Below are 20464 nucleotides of genomic sequence, written 5' to 3' on the forward strand. Positions count from 1 at the left end.
GGGGAGAAGTGGGGCCACCCAGCCACTCCCCCCTCCTGCCCTTACAGGGTTTGTGTCTGCCTAATTTTAATAGGGATCCTTTTTTGCTCCGACACAGGCACTGAGCTCAGTATCAGCCACATCCAGATGGTGCCAGTACTTCAATACTCCATTTTATGTTTTGGATTTTTTTTTTTCCCTCTAACCACGGCAAGACCTCTTCATTTTCCACTTCCTTCCAATCACCCACCCAGATATCCCATGGCTGAGGCAAGAACATGCAATGCAGCGCCATGAGCGTGGCTGTTAAAAGCAAGAACGCCCCAAATCATACGGGACTGCAACGAGCACCCTGTCCCTATGCAGGCACACAAACATTACCAGGCTCGCAAACACCCCTGGCTGCTCAGGAGAAAATAAAGGAAATTAAGAATATGTGTTAGCTCAGTTTCTCCTCCAATCCAGTATCGGGAGGGCCCCTGCCTCCCCCTCTGCGTTTCAGAGCCAGTCCTGCAGACACCATTTCAGCACAGTCCACCGCAGCTCTCATGGGACCTTCCCCCCCGCCCCCCCCCCTTTTTTTTTAAGGATGGGAAGACTTTATGAGTAGGACTGCCTGTGTTACATGTTCTCCGAAGTGCTAAGCACTTCACTTGAGCTATGAATCATCAACAGTGACAGGAGCAGAAACATCTTGTCATAAGCAATGAAGAAACTTCAAATTAAGTATCCCACCAAACAATTTAGGGAGATTGTCGATCCACGTCAAGAGGACTTGCTTATAAAAATCATTTATAATTTAAAAATGATTGCAGGAACAAAATACAACTCCTGAAAGAACTTAAAAAATGTTAAATTGCAAGAAGCAAAGGGGGAGGAGGGAGGCGAAAATGGGAGACCAGCACGTCTCAAGCACCTCTTGGAGCTCAAAAATGCAAACATTTCTCGCATACCTGTAAGGTGATCCATCTGCAAACGTGTTGAGAAAAGGCATTTCAATTTCCCCAGGCAGATACAGCTTTTCCCTCCTGTTCACCCTTTTTGCAGCTTAAAAACCTGATGCTCACAGCCCAGTCACAATCTCTCCATATTTTTTTATCGGGTCTCAGGACAGAAAGCAGCTCGTCATCGCTCTTCCAAAAAAAAAATGTGCGCCTCAGCATTAACATTCACATGATGGCACATGCTAGAGACAATCTGGAACTTTTCATAATCTGAAAAGTTATGTGGTTTTGCCCCTTTAGTAAATGCTCTCACGATGGGACTGGATTGGCACCATCTTCCACCTTTAGGTTACATTTTATTGCTTTCCTTTAAAATTTACTCCCTCTATAGATTTGCTCCCCTTTCGCAATTAGGGGCATCGCCATGCCTTCTGGAATTCAAACCTCTAGGACACCAAAATCTGCTTTAACCACGAGACTTTTCCCTCCCGGAGTCCCATGTCCCATTCATTGCACTCCTCCCAGCTTCTCTTCAGCAAGGAAATCTGGCAGTTCACCAGCATCCTTCCCTGCACATGGACCTTCCATTCCCCAAGCCCTTCTGTCCCATGCACTGAATGACATGGGTATCATACAGAAAAAGGAGCTGCTATCGCATACTTAAAAGTTCTCCAATCGCTCAAAAAACCTCAATTAAGCCTGAAATGTGTTGGTTTCCTTGATTTCACGGTAACCCGCTTACACACACACCCAGGCTATGTATTCTACAACATTAAAAATGGCTTTATACACTCACAATATCTTGCTGCCTCTAGCTATAATCCAAAACCAGAAGTTGATGTGCTGACTATTTCAGACCCGATAAAAGTATTCTTCTGGTTTAGGAGCCCTTTCCACCTCCTTTCACACCTCTCCACAAGGAATGGGTGTCTCGGTGCCGTGGGGTCTGGCCCCATCGTCTACTGGGGATACAAAAAAAAATCCCACCCGTGTATGGTGCCGGAACTTGAGTCCTTATAAAAATGTTGTGTCTTGGGAGAAATTTTATTTCTTATTCACTATCCAAAAGAAGCAATTTCCTTTTCTGGTAGCACATCCAGGCACAGCAGGCGCTAAAAGGCAGCAGAATAAATTATTTTAGGCATGTGCGTATGCATGCAGACTGACCTTCCGGTACACAGGCTAATGAAGATCAGAAATCATCAAGCACCCTGCTACAAATAACCTAAAACCTGGCATGTACGCTTAGTAAAATGTTCAAGCGACTTCAAAGACCTCTATCAATACAGAAAAGACCTGCATTAAAATTCTGAGCCTTCGAATCTATTAAGCATTTCCAAACACAGGAGGACGAGCACCAGGATTTGTTCAGCCACCCTCACTGCCATGTTCTCCGGAAAAGAGAGTTCGCTCGCTCGGTCGGCACGCAGCCGGCACAGGTCCCTTCCATCACCTCAGCCATTTAACGCAGTCGGTAAATCTAAAAGGTGGCTTTTATCGTGTTTGTAAAAACGCTGTTTTAACTTGGTGAAAACCAACAAGTTACGCCTCCGAGGGGCACGGGCACCGAGCAGATCAGATGGTGTTTCCCCCAACACGCGCCGCTGTGCTTTGGTCCCGGAGACGGCAGAGGCGAGAGAGGGACGGGGCAACTCCCGCCAGGCTCCAGCAGCGGAGCAGGCACGGATCTCCTGCGCCAGCTTCGCCTTCCGCACCGTGGCCACGCACCGGCCGCAAAGGCAACAGCCCCGTCCCCACTGCTGTGGGTTGGGGTCCCGGCCGGAGGCACTGGTTCAATGAGGGCTGTCCTGGATGACAGAGCTCGGTGGAGGGGAGCGGAGAACGCACACGCAGGCTGGTAAATGGGATTCATTAATCAGGTTCCAACTGCTCCACTTCACTAGACAGGAGCTCTTTATAGACACTGCCTCATTTATTTATTTTTTAAATGCCTAGATTAGTTTAGTGTGAAGCTGGTGAGAGATATAATTTGTCTGAGCAGATGATCTATAGATCATTGAATGAACGCTAACCAGGCTCTTGCAGCCCACAGAAGAAACCCACCATGCGCTCTCCCACAGCTGCAGCGCAGGAAGGGTGAACCTTTTTTCCTAAAATTTAGCCACGTGCACGCCATCCCCGGGGTTAAAGAGTTGGCACCTCTTATACCATGCTCAGCCCTGTCTGCGGGCAGAGCAGCAGCCCCTGCCTATGATGAGCAGGGCCCTCAAATCAGAGGGAAATCAGCACGTGGTAACTAACCTGGCGTTCAGCTGGGAACAGGCATTTCCAACACAAACAGCCTTTTCTGCTCACATCTGTGAATATATGCATATTTAAAAAATAAATTATCTTTCATTCAGAATAGTTACTAGAATATCTCTTTTTTGCTGGAGCGAATTTGTTCCAATGGTTGTATCTACTGCTATTCTGGGACTTGGTATTGTCTTCCCACTCTTGCTGCAGAAAACGTTCAGCAGCTAATTGCACAGTCAAGTCCTTTCACATAATTTTCGCTTTGACAAGAGTAATTAAAAAAGCTAAACGGCTCGAGAACCAATTGATTAGGTCTGCAAGCAAAGCTCTGTTTAGGCGATCCTGAGATGCACGTGTACAGAGCAGCAAGTTTGCACAAAACGCAATTAGGAACATGTTCCTCAAGGTTTACGACTTAGTGTCGGACTCTTGCAAGATCTCTTTTTTGCTCAATTCCTATTGCATGTTTCATTCATATACGTGCTCCGTATATACCACGCTTGCAAGAATCACGAAAATTAACCTTACAGGATAAATTAGAGTATTTTCCTTTCATCTCCCATATTCACACACCAAATAGTCTAAGTTTGCAAATAGACTCCAACACCTCCCATCACAGGAACGGAACTACACGAGGCCATTTTGTCACTAAATTTGACAGACTATGAATAATGACAATTTCTGAATTTTTGCCGCTTTGAATACCTGCAGACATTTCTACGAGTAGACAACGCTCTTTGTGATACGGTGCTGAATCACCCTTTTGCTCGCCTTAAAATTGCTCTGAGTCCTCCGTAACAGGACTTCCAACATCATTACATTTCAAACAACATAATTGAAGTTATAAAGTAAAGGCTCAAAAATTACTACAGATGTACCAAAATAATGAGCTTATGAACAGTAATGAAATGGAAACTCTTGGAAGCCTGAGGTTACACACAAACGTAGAGATGCTCCCTATAATTTTTTAATAAAGCTAATAGTTCTACTCTAAAAAGAGAAGTTGAAAGGGTTTTCTTTAAACCACTTCCTTCTCAGTAACTTTTGGTCAGTTACTGACTGCATATTTTAAAAAAATTGTCATGAAATCTGAAAGGTTTAAAACAAATGGGAACTTGGAGCAACAATAAATGAGAAATGCCCTCCGTGCCTAAAGGAGAACAGTCGAACACCAGACACCTCCCAGTGCTATCCGACGAGCAAGAAGGTGCTGGGGCTCCTCAAAGCCAACATCTCTGGCCTCTGTATGAGTACAGGGCATGAGGCGCAGATTAGGGGACGGGTTCGTGGCAGAAGTCACTGACACACATGAATAAATCTTTGAACAAAGCCACGGGACCACCCGTATGAGCTGGGCACACGCACGCCTGTTTGCAGAGCGGGTTCAGACAGCGGAAACCTGGTGCCAGCAGCTCGGACTCAGGTCCCGCTCTCTGAAGTGGCATCCAACACCACTGCTCCAGGCAGAACGGGAGCCCAGAGACCCAAAACCAGTTTCTCTGGTATAGAAAGCCAAAGGTTGCCCTAACCTTCCTGTACAAGTTAAATACCAAATCTTTCAAGGAAAGTTGAAGATGTAAAGAGAGCTGTGTCTTTATGCAATAGATATGCTGAAAGAAGCCATAGGGAGGTTTCACACATTCACAAACGTGATAATTCAGGTGGCAAATGTAACAAATTAAACCCAGCTTGTTAGCTAATAGAATATTTAATTACATACTATGAATGATCACTTAAACATTTGGGAATTTAACCAATTCTTTTCGGAAGGTGTGAAACGTTCCCGAGCACAATGTTTTTTTAACGTCTCGGCCCTGTCCCCCTGCATCTCCCTCCACCTTACCGTGTTTATAGCTCAGATCAGTAATAGTTTTTACTTGTTTCCCTGATGTCTTAATTTCCTGCAATAATACATCTGCCATGAATAATTAAGCAACGCATTTGCTGCTCACTGAAAGCTGAACAAGTGCTATAAATCAGTTCTGGGACCCTCTGCCAGCACAGACACTATCAGTGATCTGGTAATGCTGGCATTTCGTTTTGCAGGCGAGAGAAACGGAGCACAGAACACCTGAGAAGCCGTTGGGGCATTTTGGGAGAGCGCTTGTCTGCATCTTCTCTTAAGCAGCAGCACTCCAAAGCCTGTTCTGGCATCTTCCTGGTGAGGGACAGAAAACGTAAATCTACGATATTCTTCCCATTTACTCATTTCTTACTTTCTCACCTTCTTGCGTTGTTCCCCCTGACTTCCCTGCTCCATAGGTAGGAGGAGAAGAGTAGAAGAAGATGGCCTGAGTGTGCATCATTCCCTTCTCAGCACCAAAATGATGGGCTGCCAGGGGCTCCTCGCTGTATTTCCACACGCTTTCTCCTGCTGCCTGTGGTTCAACACCCCATACAGGCTACAGGACAGTCGCGAAGCGCTGAAGGATCATCTGTAGTCAGGCCCATTACACCCTCTGAAGGTTTATCTTGCTGATTCACATTCGCCCTCAGACAGCTGGGCACGCTGCATTTCTCACTTTTTTGTATATGAAGACTGATGGAAGATAAGAACGAACTACAAAAACAACAGCGATAACACTTTTCCTACAACGCTTTCCCTCGCATACATGTCAGGGAAGAGGAACAATAAAACAACTTTCCATTACCAGAACAGCATCACCTTTTAATTGGAACGAGGTTTTGCAGTGCAATTGCTTTAAAGAAAGCTCAGCTGCAGAGCGTGCGAGCCCCTCCAGCTTGGCAGAGCCAGGTACGTGAGAAAACTAATCAAGCCCAGGTATCCAGCCAGGCCTAGGAAATGTCAGGGTAGCCATTAGGATTCCACATGTCTTAATTTGAGAATCTCCCCAATTCACTAGAAGGTGCAGAGCTTCAGAAAAAAAATTCTTAAAGGTCAAAACGTGGAACAGTTCATCATCAAATTTCCCTACAAAACAGCCTCATGCAGAAACAAACCATGTAATGTTCTTAGTTTTAATTCTGTTGACAAAAGATTGTACATATTTTAAAAACGTAACGCTTCGCAGCTGTGCTGCCAGTCTGCAGAGTTTGCATATATAGCTGTGATATTACCATACTCTATTATTCATAACAGGCAACAGACTTCATTCTTGGTCTTGTGAAAAATAAGTGCAGTCTGAAGCCAAAGTCTGGCTGTAAAAAACACCCCAACATAATGGCTAGATTTTCCAGAATTAGGGAACTCATGTAATGGCCTGCATCTTGATTTAAATCAATTCATTAAAAAGACAAGTTTCCTCTGGTCTGTTTTTGAGAAAGCTTTCCAAGAAGTACATGAAACCCAGGGAAGGAAAAGCTTAGGTGGGCAAATACACAGTGAATTAACCTTCTAACATGAAGCATGAGACACTCCCATCTCACACAGTTTTGGGACTCCGCTCGCCAGACAGAAGTCCATGGGTTGATGCCTAGTTATTCATAGGAAGAATAACTACTGGAAGGAGAAGGAAAAAAGCCTTACACGTCTTCCTTTCCACTACCATTGACATCGGAAGCATTCTACACACACACACATTGAATACGTTTTCCCTTTCACACACACAAATCGGCATTAAGACAGATTTTAGTCAGAAGGTCTTACAAGACCTACAGCATCCTTTGCAGTTGTCCCCCCCAGCTCTTGGAGCTGCCAGAAGCTGTTTCAATGCACCCCACGAGGGCTGCTGGTCGGTGCTGCCCTGGGCAGCAAGCGGCATCGCCCTCCTGGAGCAGTCCGACGGGCAGACCCCTCCGACCCGCTCTGCTGCAGCTACGCGCTGTGTTACACAGCCTGGCACAACCACATCAGCTTCATTAGACACATTCGACAATCACTGCAGAACGGCAGAGATTTTTGGGTGCTATGGCAGAGACGGGCTTTTGCGTATCACGGCAGCAACCACCGTACAGGCACCGAAACTCCCTGCCCTGGTGCAGCGGCTGCCCGGCCAGCAAAGCTCCTGCAACCGTGACGGTTCAGACACAGACCTCTGTACATACATATAGCGTGGTAAAGTCTCAGGGCAGACAACTACCTACAGATTAATACATAACATGTATGGAGTGAAAAAAAAAAAAACCAAACAACCAACCAAACCAAAAAAAACCCAACAAACCCTAAGTCAGAGCTACCCGCTACGATTTGCAGAGCTGAATTAACCATATGGCCTCAGAAGATGAACCGCGCATCCTAACAGGCAGCTGAAAGACCTTTAGTCAGTGCACAGATGTGGGCAAAAAGATAGCAAACCTATGAGGGCTCATGAGGAAACTACATATAGAGGATATTTTTAAGTCTCATTTTGTTAATGGCATAGCCTCCCCTGTATTCTCCCCATCAGCTCTCCTTTTGAGGAGCGCCAGAAAGTCAGAGAAGGGCGCTGAGGAGGACTGAGGGCCTGGAAAACACTCTCACACAGTCAGATGGAAGAGAGTGATTGTCACTTGAAAGGAGGATGAAAAAGGACAGGATAAAAATATCAGAGTATCAGGCGACCTAGAGACTGGGAGCCTGTCCCTTCCTGGCTCATAAATGAAGACAAAGAAACATTCAATTTAAGAAGTAACACTGGCAATTCAAAACCGATATGAGGGAACACTGTTTGTATACCAGATTCCAGAAATTCTTCGGGAAATTCAATTCAGTGCTCAACAGTCCTTCATGTCAGCAAGTGCTGTTTAGTGCCTGACCTGAACTTCCCAGCTGCAGTTGAAGGCACATTATTTCTCTCCTAGCACTGGACAGGGAGGACCGACTTCTCCTCAATTAGTCCTTCCATTCTGGCAGAGGGATGCTCAAGATGAGATGTCGCTTCGTTGGAGACCTTATCCATGTGAGCAGAGTAGAAAGACTATCTAATGTGTCTTCAGGATGGCACTCCTCATTTCTGCATACCACCATGATGTTCATCCCTCTCAAAACTGCATGGCATTGTTGACTCCTGCATGGTTTCTCATCCATTAGCACTGCAAGACCTTTTCTGTATACCAGCTGTCTAGCCAGTTGTCTCTCATTCTGTATTTATGTAGCTGATTACTCCTATTTTCAAACATCTATCCACATTTCTCCTTATTGACATGCATCCTTTCAGACAGTTTCTCCAATTTGTAAAGATCATTTTGAATTCTAATGGTGTCCTCCAACATGCTTGCAGCTCTTCCCAGCTTGTTGTTGCCTGCAAATTTAATAAGCATGTTCTCTATTCTATCAGAGAGATCATTACTGCAAATGCTGAATGCTACCAAACTGCCAAATACCCACCCTATGAGCAGATGTTTCACAAGAAAAAGTCTCATGAGGGAGCACTGAAAGCTTTACTAAAGATAAATGACATCTACTGCTTCTCCATTCACAAAGCCTGTTATCCTGTCATTAAAGGAAATTAGATTGATCTGACCTTGACAAATCTACGTTGGGCATTATTCCTTTGCCCATGCGGATATAACAATATTTAGAGTTGTTGCAATTAATAATGCTTTACAGAAGCAATAATAAAAGTACAGCTTCTAACAACAATTGCTAATTTTACATAGGACATGGGAACTAATTTGGGTGGGATGAGAAAAGGCAAGAGTATGGGACCTTTCTTTTTGCACCTCCCTAAGACACGTAGCATTTGTTGGCCATCATTGGAGGCTTATGTTGGGGCAATTCTGGGATAAATGGACCTTGACTTTGACGCAGTCCAGCAATGATTAGAGCACAAAATAATTCATAGTCTCTTCTGCAATTTGACATAAACCTGGAAAACACCATGTGGTATACTGCATGTCACTCTTTTTATGTTAAGTAGAGTTTCTTAAATTCCTCAAAATTACACGGGAAACTGCTCTCACACAACATACTACAGATTAAAGACAATGCCGGAAATTTCAGCTAAATTTGCCTCAGAAAAAAAATGCTTTATCTGCAACAGAAGGCTGCGTGTCTAATTGAAAAGACATCGAGCAGTGCATAGATGCTGACTGAACAATATATATGCCCAGGGATTCTGTCTTAATGTGTAAAAACCCCTCAAATCATACTCTGCTCCTACAATAAAGGCACACAACTCTGCAGCCATAGGACGAGAGGAGTATCTTAGCAGTTGAGAAAACCCCCTAAACTTAGGCAGTTAAAGATGTTAAATATTTCATGCATTCAACTAAGGCGGAATTCAAGGTTCAACAAGCAGCGTCAAGACAGACAAGTCCAAACCTTTGTGGCCTACAGTACAACCACAGCACAACTTCAACAAAGAAAACTCTGTTTACACAATGGCCTCAAGAAATAGAGAAATGCACTAGAACACAAGCTCCACGGTGGCGGTGTGAATTAAATCTCCCTTGCCCACGTTTCAGGCTAGGCGCTGTGGGATCTGGAGCACTGTCTCTGCTCCGCACCTCTGGGTCTTTGAAAGGCTGAGATGAGAGCAGCGCTGGCTACATTCACAGAATGAATATACGGGCAATTTAGTTACACACAAGCTCAGACAGCATCCTGTATTCACGTGCGCTTAACGATTTAGCATGAAATCCCCTTTATATTATTCAGCAGCCTATTTTTCTATGGGTCGCTCCCTTCAAGAAATCAAGTTCCATTTTCTCTTGGCTGCTGAAGCACATCTGTAGTAATGTCAAACGTTTTCACAGACATTTTAGACTTGAGACCTATGAATAACACCACAATTTGTTTTACAGGGTACAAAATATTTTTCCACTCTCTTTGTTTTTAAGAGCATCCAAAGACAATTTTTGCAGAAAGATCCACAAAACAAAGGTCCAACTCATAAAATACAGCCCCCCGACTTGAACTCTGGCTGAAGACCAAGCAGGGCACATTTCAGCCATGAAACAAACTTGTAAAAAGCTGAAACCAACAGGTTATAACTAAAGAACTTTGTGTAACCCCTGCTAAACTGTGTGTAATGGAGCATAAAAAAGTACGTTGGAAGTCTATAGATGGCATTTATAAATGACAAGTCAGCAGCCAGGGCCATTACCTGTAACACCGAACAGAAGCAAAGGGAGTCTTTCCAGGTCTTGGACTACCCTGATCATCCTCTCGAGAGCCATATTAAACTCTTTGTAGTCAGCACACCAAAAATGAGAACACTCTGGCAGGACAAGGCATCCAAGTCATTTGTATGGGAATACAAAAGTATTTTCTCTGTTTTCCTCTTCAAATTTTACTGATTCCTCCTGCTACCGTACCCCCTATTTATTAAATGCCCTATAAATCGAATGTGGTGAATGCACGAGATAAGTTTACTTCTGTAAGGTTACATCCTGAAACCACTGAAAGCTTCTGTTTGATGCTAAATAGGACTAAAATACATGGGCATCTTCATCATATCAGTATTTTAACAGTTTTTGGCATTTCATAAGATTTTCACCACTCATCTTACAGTTCGTCCAATGAATCTTCCCTCTTGCAAATTAAACACCGCAGAAGTACAATATAACTACAGCCTTATCACTTCCAAGCTGTGGTGTTTTTTTTTTTCAACTGCAAAGATCAAAATCCTTTCTGAAACCAATGCATGGCAACTCTCACATTTACCTCAAAAGAAGGAACTTCAGTTTCAAGTTTGCCAAGCAAAGGCTCTGCCTTAGGAACGGCCCCACAAGGATAGCCAGAGCCTGGTGACACGCTCGTGCCTCCCACATACACAAGCCACCAACTGGATTTGGCAAGCAGGTGAAAACGAGCAGTCCTATTCGCCAGGCACAGTCCTGCTAATGCTGAGATTCAAAATGGTTACCAATGGAGTTTTTCAGGGGCGAAAGACCTACGTGAGTAAAGCTGCTGATTAATTCCCGGCCTCTTGAAACCCCCTTTTTGAAAACAACCTTTAGCAGAAGGAAGACAACAACAGCTGTACTAACAGTTGAAGTGAATTTGGCTAAAAATAAATCCAAGGAAAACATGTAGGTGTTCTGCACTCAGGTATCTACAGACGCTCAAGAGTCATTGTCTTCTCCTCCCCATGCGGCAATTAACTTGCAAGGGCTTTTATCACTCACCTTTGAGGTGAACCAACCAAGTCATCACATGTAGACAGTTTATAATAAAAAAAACAAAAACAAAACCAAAAAAAAGCAGCAAAAGCAAGCATGAAGAATTCCCTGAGTGCAATCTTCCTTTTAAGTTTGCAGTATTAACCAGTGCCAACAGTGGACTGATTATGGTCCTTTCCATGAGACCATGGCTACTTCCAGAGAACCCAGAATTGGCTCAAGTAGAATAACCACTTAGCAGAGAGAAACCAAGTCCAAACCTCTTCTTGACGTGCTGGCTTTATCCAGACCACCAACTCAGAACCATCACCCTTTGTGCCATGAACCTCTGTTGGAAAATGGTGGCATTTCCATTTGCTTCAGGTTTTGACCAGGTACCATCTACATGTCTCAATCCAATTTTACAAAATACATTCCCGGAAGCCGTATTGTTAATTACTGGAAAAAAAATGGAAATAATGAGTAATACAGGCAATGAAGTGCCATCTGAAAAGCACAGAAGGACTGCACACTCGTTCCAGCCTGTATTACATAAAATCAAATATATTCTGTAATTATTTCCTTTTAATACCATGTGAGTGCCCCTTATTGTGAAGGATTAATGTTATGATGCATTGGAGAAAGCCCATACATAACTGAATTTCAGGTCTAGCATTGCAGGCTACAATTCATATACAAACATGAAGCCATCATCCACTATAAAATGTGCTTTGGTTTAATTCAGGAATAAAATGTCAGTAAAGTATGCAAGGCAAAAGAGATTTCTGTGACTCAAAACTTTCAGTAAGCACCCTATGGTGTTTTCACGTGAACAAAATAAATGAGATTTGTCTTTGGCATAGACAAAGCACTGATTCTCACAAGGGGCTACACACAGCATTCAATTAAAAGTACACCACTGCTTTTCAGCTACTGATACATAAAGACAGACATCTTACCAGAGAAGAAGCATCCAGGAACAGATGCTTTTTTTTTTTTTTATCTTTCCTTTTTAAACCAAACATGTTCACCATCAAAAAAGATTGACTAACATTTCGAGCAAACAAATTTCATACTCTTGGGTTGTTCGCAAAAATGAGCTTGATCATCTTATATTACAGTATCATTCTGAAGCACCAATATAACGAACAGATAATCAAAGAAACATAAAAAGGATCCCTATTACCACTTCATTGCTTTTTACAACTGCTCAGCTAAAACACTGAAAGCTCCAGCAGACCTCATACTTTTCCCCATCTGACGTCAGCACTGCTGGTAGCAAGCAGCAGCACGACAAGCCGTATTCTCTTATCAGTGTCCCGGCACTCCCATCTGCAAAGAATGTTACCCTCACTGCTATGGGGTATTTTAAATATCTCCTTCCTTAAAATACTCACAGCAGTCTCTGCAATTAGTCACAACTGATTAACATCTGGGAATAAGCACAACTAACTTGCAACTAGATTTGGAAAGCAAAGAGTAGGCTTTACCAAGATTGATAGTCAGCGAGTAACAGCAAGGCAAGGCTACCTGTACAGAATCACTCAGATGACTGGATGAGCTGGGATCCAGCAAAATGCATTTTAGTGTACTTCAGGGCAGATATTCAGCGGCAAAAACCCAAGTCACACTGATTAAATGGGAGTTTGCATCTCAGGAATCAGAGGCCCGGAAAGGGATTTGAAGTTCATTATGGAGGACCATGCTTCCCAGCTCAATGCTATGGGCAAAAGGGCTAAAGCACCATCGTACCGCAGCAAGATGCAGCCATTTCTCTTCTTGGTCCTGGGTCCCTTGACTTTAAAAAATACATTGAAAAGTCCGGAAGATTAGTGAAGAACTATAAAAATTATCTCTGATCGGAAAAATCAAAGCCAACCTGTTTTTTTCTACAACAAAAAGGACAAACTTTCAGCTCGTCTAAATCCTACACGCTCACTTGCTTCTCAGGGAGATTGCATTAAATAGCAGGGGTCTCCAGCCTAGCTGACACAGGTTACAACATCCAGTGTCTGAACCCAAAAAACCGAATAAATGAAGCTTGAAATAAATACAGATTTGTAGGAGTAATGATTACTTGCCATTTTTACAGATCACATACGAGACGGGTAAATTCTCTACCATTTAGTCTTCAAATCGTGATTTGATAGCCTCCTAAAAGCTATGTGCTAGCTCATCCACAGCTGTTAAAAGTAGATGCAGAAATTACTAGCTGAAATTATACAGCCTGTGCTATGCAGGTCAGAGTAGAAGACTACACTGATCTGATTTCTGGCCTTAAAATCTATGAATCTACACTGAAGATAAAATTTTAAGCAGGTAGTTTTACTGTTTTTCTATATCACCAAGCCAATAAGCACACTCTCTCTCAAAGACCGTGTATTAAATATATCAGCCCCTCAACACTTGCTGCTGTGCTGGATAACTTACATGGACACTTAAACACAGGAACTCCCCTGTGAAGGCAGGAGAGTAACTCTGGCTGCGTGGCTGAGCCTGAACGATGCGAACGGCAAGCGAGGCTGCTTAGCCCTGCAGAGCAGCAGTACGTGGGTTAAACAAGGAGCCACGGCGTGGAGGCAAAAGTCAGAGCCTACGCCGTGGTCTTCATGCAAACCGCTGGCCCCCAGATACCCCTGGTGACTGATGAGGTGCTCAGAGTTGCCCGAGAGCAAAACCCAGAGCGATCCTGGCTGAGGTTACCATACCACTTCTCTGGGCTCAGGAGCCACCGGTTGCTGAAGACTGGAAGACAACTCCAGGAAGGGATCTCTATACATTGACGCTGTTCGTACATCCTCCATAGGTCATTGCACTGACCACTGCTGATTAAGGGATTTGGGGCCAGGCAGACCTTTGACCTAGCAGCTGATGTTGATTGATGAGTGATGTTGGCTTTATGAATAAATAAAAAAGACAAATGACAATGCTGTGACCTGTTGTAGTAGCTACCCAAACAAATTCATGTGACTCCTGCAAGTGCTGGAGCTAAAAAGGGGCATGGCTATACATTCAGAAAAAGATCCGTTGTCTACTCTCAACACGGTGTTTGTTCTCAGAGGATCCCTCCTACCTCGATGTCTGCAACACTCGGTTACAAGCAGGCAGCATTCAGATATTTTCAAGAAAAGTGCGGAATCCATTTATACCTAAATACATATATGATGAGTAAGGACACCAAAAATAAAGCTGAACAATAACTGTGGTTAATATTTCAACCCGTCCCTTAATGATGCAACCCCAATGCCTCAGGTACAGGGGTTTTCCTAAACACTATTTTACATGTTCTTTTCACTGATGGAATTTGTCAAGCTAGTCAAGGTAGAATTGCAGAAAATTAGTATTTACCTGTGCTGCAATACCTGGATCCAATCGTACCAATTACACATAATCACTACATGCAGTGTTTGGGGACACACACACAAACAAAGGAACGAGGAAGCAGAAACAGATGCAAGCAGTGGTGGAGAAGCCTCAGGTCCAGCTTTTGGGATGGGACCCTCTGCCCAGCTCTGCAAAGCGGCAAGTCCGTCCCGCAGGGTGGCCCAGAGCAGCTGTATTCGGAGCCGAGCTGTTGTTGAGGCATCGTTCAGGTTATGAAGTGAAGAGAGCAGAGCTGAATTGGGAAATCAAAACCTGCCACGCTACTCCTGGGTCCCAGGAACACAAAACACTAACGGTACACAGTAGAGCTGGGGGTTCAAGGGGAACCGAGCGTGGCAACAAATGCTCCAGCGCTCTTCTGTCCAAAACCTCCGTATGGCACTCCGGGTACAATGCAAAATCCTTGGCAAAACAGAGCTCACCTGAATGTAGACCATCTGTCTAGAAGGGCCATCAGTACTCTTCCACGTCCCAACCTTCACAAGCATCAACACCTCACCTTTCTAGTTTCTTTTTCAATGTGTCTCTCTATTAGCATCCAAGAAACCCTATTAGCAGCCAAGAAACATCACTGATGGGGAAAAAAAAAAAAAGAAATCTGTATGACATGCATACCTTTCTGGTATAAAGCAATACAAGCGGCAGGGCAGCCTTGAGACACTTCAGGCTGAGGGTCCTTGCTCACAGGAGGCGGTGGGAGCCAGAGACTTGCCTTCACCAGCCCCAGCTCACTGCTGCAAGCTTCTTCCACCCCTCAAACAGAAGCCAAGTTTGCTCCATCTTTAGAAATCAAAAGGTGCAAATTGTTTGTTTACCACGTATCACTTCACAGGTAGCTGGCCTAATACCGCCTTAGTTCTTTCCTTCTACAAGGTCACATTTTAAGTGGTTTTCTTCCTTAAGCCCTTTGAAATCCTGTGCAAGACAAACTGAGACATATTTCAGTTAGGAAATACTTTGGATGGGTCACCTAGTCTCTTCCTTTGGCTAATGGAAGCTGTGCCCAGAACATCAAAAACAAAGCCTAATTTTTAAAAAAACTAAGCCAACAACAAAACACATTGCTGATGATTTCTGATGACAGTATTGATTTTTTTTTTCCTGTTTTCTCTGCATTTGGTTTTGAGAAAGGATGTTTTTTGTTGAGGTGGGTTGGTTTTTTTTGGTTTTTTTTTTTTATTAGAGTAAATGACATATTTCCAAAAGCTGGAAAAGAGCATCTTTTAGCTGACAATTGAACTGAACATTAAATGAAATCTGCAAAGCCATTTTTCCCATGTACAATCAAAAGCTGACAGACAGGGAAGCACAGAGTGCATAAAAAAAAACCCACATGCAAGCTGAGGGAGAAAGTGTACAACAGCCATCCTGAATCAGCTCCGAGCTGCTCTAATGGAATTAGGGTCACCCTGACAGAAACACAGTCGGATCACAGAGAAAATTTAATAATTTCTTCTTACTGCAGTCTGTAAAAGCCGGGGAGGATTTAAAAGTGCTTTCTGCCAAATTAGCACTTCTGTATCCCCATTCACGCACACATGCCCCTTCCCGCTCACCTTCTCCTCCCAGCACCCCACCAGAGCAACCAGCGTGCCCGTCCTGCTGGCAGGGAGGCACCCAGCGAGCCCCTCTTTTTCTGACACGCTGCCACATGTTCAACCTTTGGATGCCCCTTCAATTCCTTGGCGCTGACATTATTCACGGCTCCTGTGAACTCAATTCCAGGAGAGGCATCCCGGCCGCACACCCAGCGCTAATTCTGCTGGGCGATATGTGTTCAAGCTGTTTTATCTCAGGAGTTAACGTCTAGCTATCTGCCAGCTGCCTAATTGTCAGGAAGCTACGGCAGCGACGCTGAAATGTGCTGCGACAACAGCAGCTCCGAAGAGCAGGCAGGGAAGGTAGGGAAGCCCCAGTTTGTGGGTGCTTCCCCAAGCACCCGGCCACGAGCCACGGGGCAAGCCCACTGCTAGGGATGCAGCACAGCCCACCCCCAGGCCTCCTTCCCTGCCCTTGAACCTCCCTGTTCCTGTAAAAAGTGATTTTGGGGACTGAGTCCGGGAATTCCAGGGGTAACCCTGCTCTCAATTATCACGTTGCTTTTAACTGGGGAAATGTAGGAATGCTTTACAGATACGGAGCCTGCCCATCCCTCCACTGCCTCCAAGCAGCGCTGCAATAGGGAAAGGGAAGAATCACAGTGAAATCTCAGGAACAGCCACATTGCATCAGGAATCCTAAGAAATAAACGGTCTTTGACTGGAACCAACAAGATGCTTAGGGGACCAAAAAACTGAAGCGGGTGCATTTGGGGTGCTCCTTTCACAGCATCCCTCTCTAGCTTTTACAGTAAGCTGCAGTGTGCACATGTTATCACACCTTCCCCTTGCCCTTCGCTGCTGTCCCGAGGCAGGACTCCCCAGTGCCCCATTCAGTACCGTTATCTTGCCCGTCTGCATCACTGATGGCAGGGCATGAAATATGCAGGGTTTGGGGATGATTTTTTTCTTCTCCCCCCGCAGAGGCGCAGAGCGGGCCCTTTCACATAGCTCCCTGCCACTGAGAGTCGGTGACAAGATTCAGTGGGGTAAGATAATAAAAAAAGCTGTAAGTTGCTAAAATACACAGAGCAACACTTTCCATACTAGGAAACCCTCGGTTAATCCGTGGTGGCTGTGGCAGTTAAAAGGTCGTTGTCCTCCAGATCTGCCTTCTGGATTAGGAAAAAGTAATTCAGAGTCAGTCTGCGCCAGGGAGAGAGACATACATACAGATATGCTTGCTTCTCAACACAGAAGCATTCCACATCTGAGACACCAATATTTGGATCTGGGCCTGTGAAAGGGAGCCAATTTTGTTAAATTTAAGCATGTGGAAGTATTCCACAAAATTAGCAAACCATGTCTACTGCAAGTTATCCTCAAGCCAAGAACTGTCCTAGGACATCTCAAGCTCCACCAGCTTCTGCATAGCTGATGGAGTGATGCTTCTCTCCTTTGCAGGGGCCAGGATAAAGATAATGAACTTTGGGGAATTTTTATACACCTCAGAACATTAAACACATACTTCTCTGTACCAGACTCCAAAAGGGACTACAATGTGTAGACATAAAGTGATCTGAATAAGCATCTTCCGGCAGCACCAGCAGCCAGGGAGAAAGCTGAGGAAGGAGACAGCTGCTGCCCCCAGTTTAACTGGGCAGCTCAGACTCATATGGACTACACGCTAATCCGCTGCCTGTGAAAGTCATCCCTAGAGACAACAAAAAGAGTGAATTTGTATCTTTCTTCCCATCCACCCTTCACTCTTTTCTCCAGCTTCTCTAGATCTACTCCTTCCCATTCAGTCAGGGACACTTAGGACCCCCAGTCTGTTCTCTCCATTCAGCCAGGCTCCTACCAACACGTATCAAGATTTCCTTCAACTTTCATGAAATTACATCTTAATTATAAGCCTGGTGGCTAAAGCTGGATTGAGAAGCAGATGGTTGGTGGCTGTTCAGGAGGTGCATCACGGTCACCTCTCTGCTCTGACTCAAGCGCCCCAGGAGCTCTGGGCACCTTCAAAGGCATGGAGGATTCACAACTGTCAGAGTCTGTCAACAAATGTGCAAGCTTTTGGACACTGAAAAACTGGTTACTGGTAAAAAAAGTGGGGGAAGGGGGCTGCACCAAATACTTGGGGATAGCCTAGCAAATACACGAGTTACGAAAACCAAGACTATGCAAAGAACCCAACAAGGTTTCCTGCACTCTGCATAACTCATTCAATGGGAAATTCCTACTTTAAGGTATTTTTTCTTTAGTCCACCATCAGCCAAGCTTCTCTCCTCTTGTCTGTCTACAACAACATTTTGCGCACAGCTTTCTCACTGGCCCAGATGGGGCTAATCAAAGCCGGTCACAGTGGCACTGTAAGACTATCAGGACAACAGGCACGGGCACAACAGCTTAAAGCACAACCACAAGGAAACATGTGACTCAAATTCTGCTGCAATACAGGTGTAGGAGAGCTACACCAGAAGGTAAAAACTCACACCCTTTCCCCAACAGCACTCAATCACCCGCTGACTCAGGAGAGATGTCTCAGTGCTACACAAATTACGAGAGCTGGTAAAAGAACAAGGAAAATAAAGTAACAGGGATTACTGTGACCCCAATATTTCTCTCTTCCTCTGCCCCCAATTTTCTTTACTCATCTGTACATGTTAGAAATGAAATTGTCAGGTTTTGATCTTGCAGCTACTACAGAAACTCTTCCTGCGCTTGAATAAATTTTGTCAGCCTTTTTAGTTCTACTTGTGCCCCTTCACATACATACTGTTTATCTGCATTGCGCACATTGGAAAATAAGAGATGGGGGGTGTGTGTCTTTATCCCTTAGTCCTCAGTGTTTCCAGTACAAACCAAGAAGGTTTGGTATTTGTTGAAAGAAATTTTGCAAGGTATTCAAGCTTTCCGAAACGGAATGTTACTTACTGTCCGCTCCTGCTAAAGGCAGCATCAAGCAGCAGAGGATGGCTGCTGGCACAGTGAGGACTGGGACGCAGAAGTTAGGCACCATATTCCAAAGTAGAGCAAGTCCTCTTCAGTCTGAGGCAAGTGGTCAGTACATCCAGTGTTACAGACACAGACTTACTCCTGCAAACCAAGAGAGGAAGAAAAGGAAAATGATCAAATGTGACACACAGATTAACTGCTGATATACCAAACGACATTGTAAAATCATAGTTACAGACACTTTTAAAGTGAAATTTAACTATCTTCCCTGCTTGAGCAGTAGAGCTCCACACTGAAGTCCCCAAATCCAGTAGGCTGTTTTCAAGGGTCATGAGGCATAAATGCACGTCCATCATGTCCAGTCTCTATCATGGCCTATTAATACATCCTTTAGTTGCTCTTATTCACAACAAATCGTTCTGAAGTTGCATGTTACAATACAAAAAATAGTCCTAAGCTCGTGTAACTCTTCTTCATCCATCTGCCCAGGAGAGACATGCTTGATTGCATTCGTAGGGTGGTTTGCGGTCAGCTACCTATTAAGCATAGCTTGGCCCATCCAGCTGGGCTGGTGTACACCAGACAAGTCTCAAGGGGTCCAAGCAGGAGAAACAGAAGCTGAACTGAATCAGCTGTCAGTTCACAGGGCTACCAGAGTCACACAAGGAGCTTATTAAGAAAAGGGTCTATAAAGAGAAGCTTTATCCAAAGCAAAGACCTAAGCTTCAATGTCCCAAAAATAGAGAGGACGACCGTCTAAAAAGGACTGGGTATTTCTTCTCCAAAACAAAGCAAACAATCTTGGAAACTGGCTTAACTTGGGCATCTGCTTAGACACAGAAATACAGAAAATTCCTGAAACCCAACCAAAAAATGCAGGTATTTAAAACGCATGCAATTTCTGTATATCTGCCTTCTTTCTCTTTTCATTAAAATATACTCATTTTGCTTTCACCTGGAAGTCCAAGTTCTGCCTGGTAAGACAGATTTTAAAGGAGCTAGCAAGCCCCATTCCCTCCAAGTGACCACGCTCAGGAGGGGTAGGGGCTCACCCTTTCAGTGCGGGGCATCTCCACCCAAGCTCAAGAGTGATTCAAAAGTTGATGAGATTCTCCTTCACTAAGATGCAAGAGTTACCAAAAGTTGGCAACACAGCATTAGCAGTGAAACAAATCTCATGCTGGCAGATGCCAGCCCAAGTGGCCCCCGTGAGCATCCTTGAAGCAAAGTATCTGCAAGCGCACAGGCTGTGCGTGGCACAACCCACGACTCCAACTCATGTCGGCAGACATTTCAGAAACATGTTCAAGCCTGCTCTAACGAAGGTATTTTTGCATTTTGCTGGGTTTTGGGAAGAGGAATCGCCTTTTTTTTTTTTATTTTTTTTTGAGAACCACTGAGTTTTTGATGGCAGTATCA

At 44.3% G+C, this 20464-nt stretch overlaps 1 protein-coding gene across 1 annotated transcript in view; it reads right to left on the bottom strand.

Moving 5' to 3' along the window:
* The window catches only part of PTPRF (protein tyrosine phosphatase receptor type F), a 258186-nt gene extending 239077 nt beyond the window's left edge, over positions 1–19109 (bottom strand). The window contains exon 1 of the mRNA XM_035893530.1: positions 19025–19109. Coding sequence (XP_035749423.1) covers positions 19025–19109 — 85 coding nt within the window. The remainder of the gene's footprint in view (positions 1–19024) is intronic.
* Between the last annotated feature and the right edge of the window lie 1355 nt (positions 19110–20464).

Source organism: Egretta garzetta, unplaced genomic scaffold (assembly GCF_000687185.1).
Source record: "Egretta garzetta isolate BGI_Z169 unplaced genomic scaffold, ASM68718v1 scaffold75, whole genome shotgun sequence".
NCBI lineage: Eukaryota > Metazoa > Chordata > Aves > Pelecaniformes > Ardeidae > Egretta > Egretta garzetta.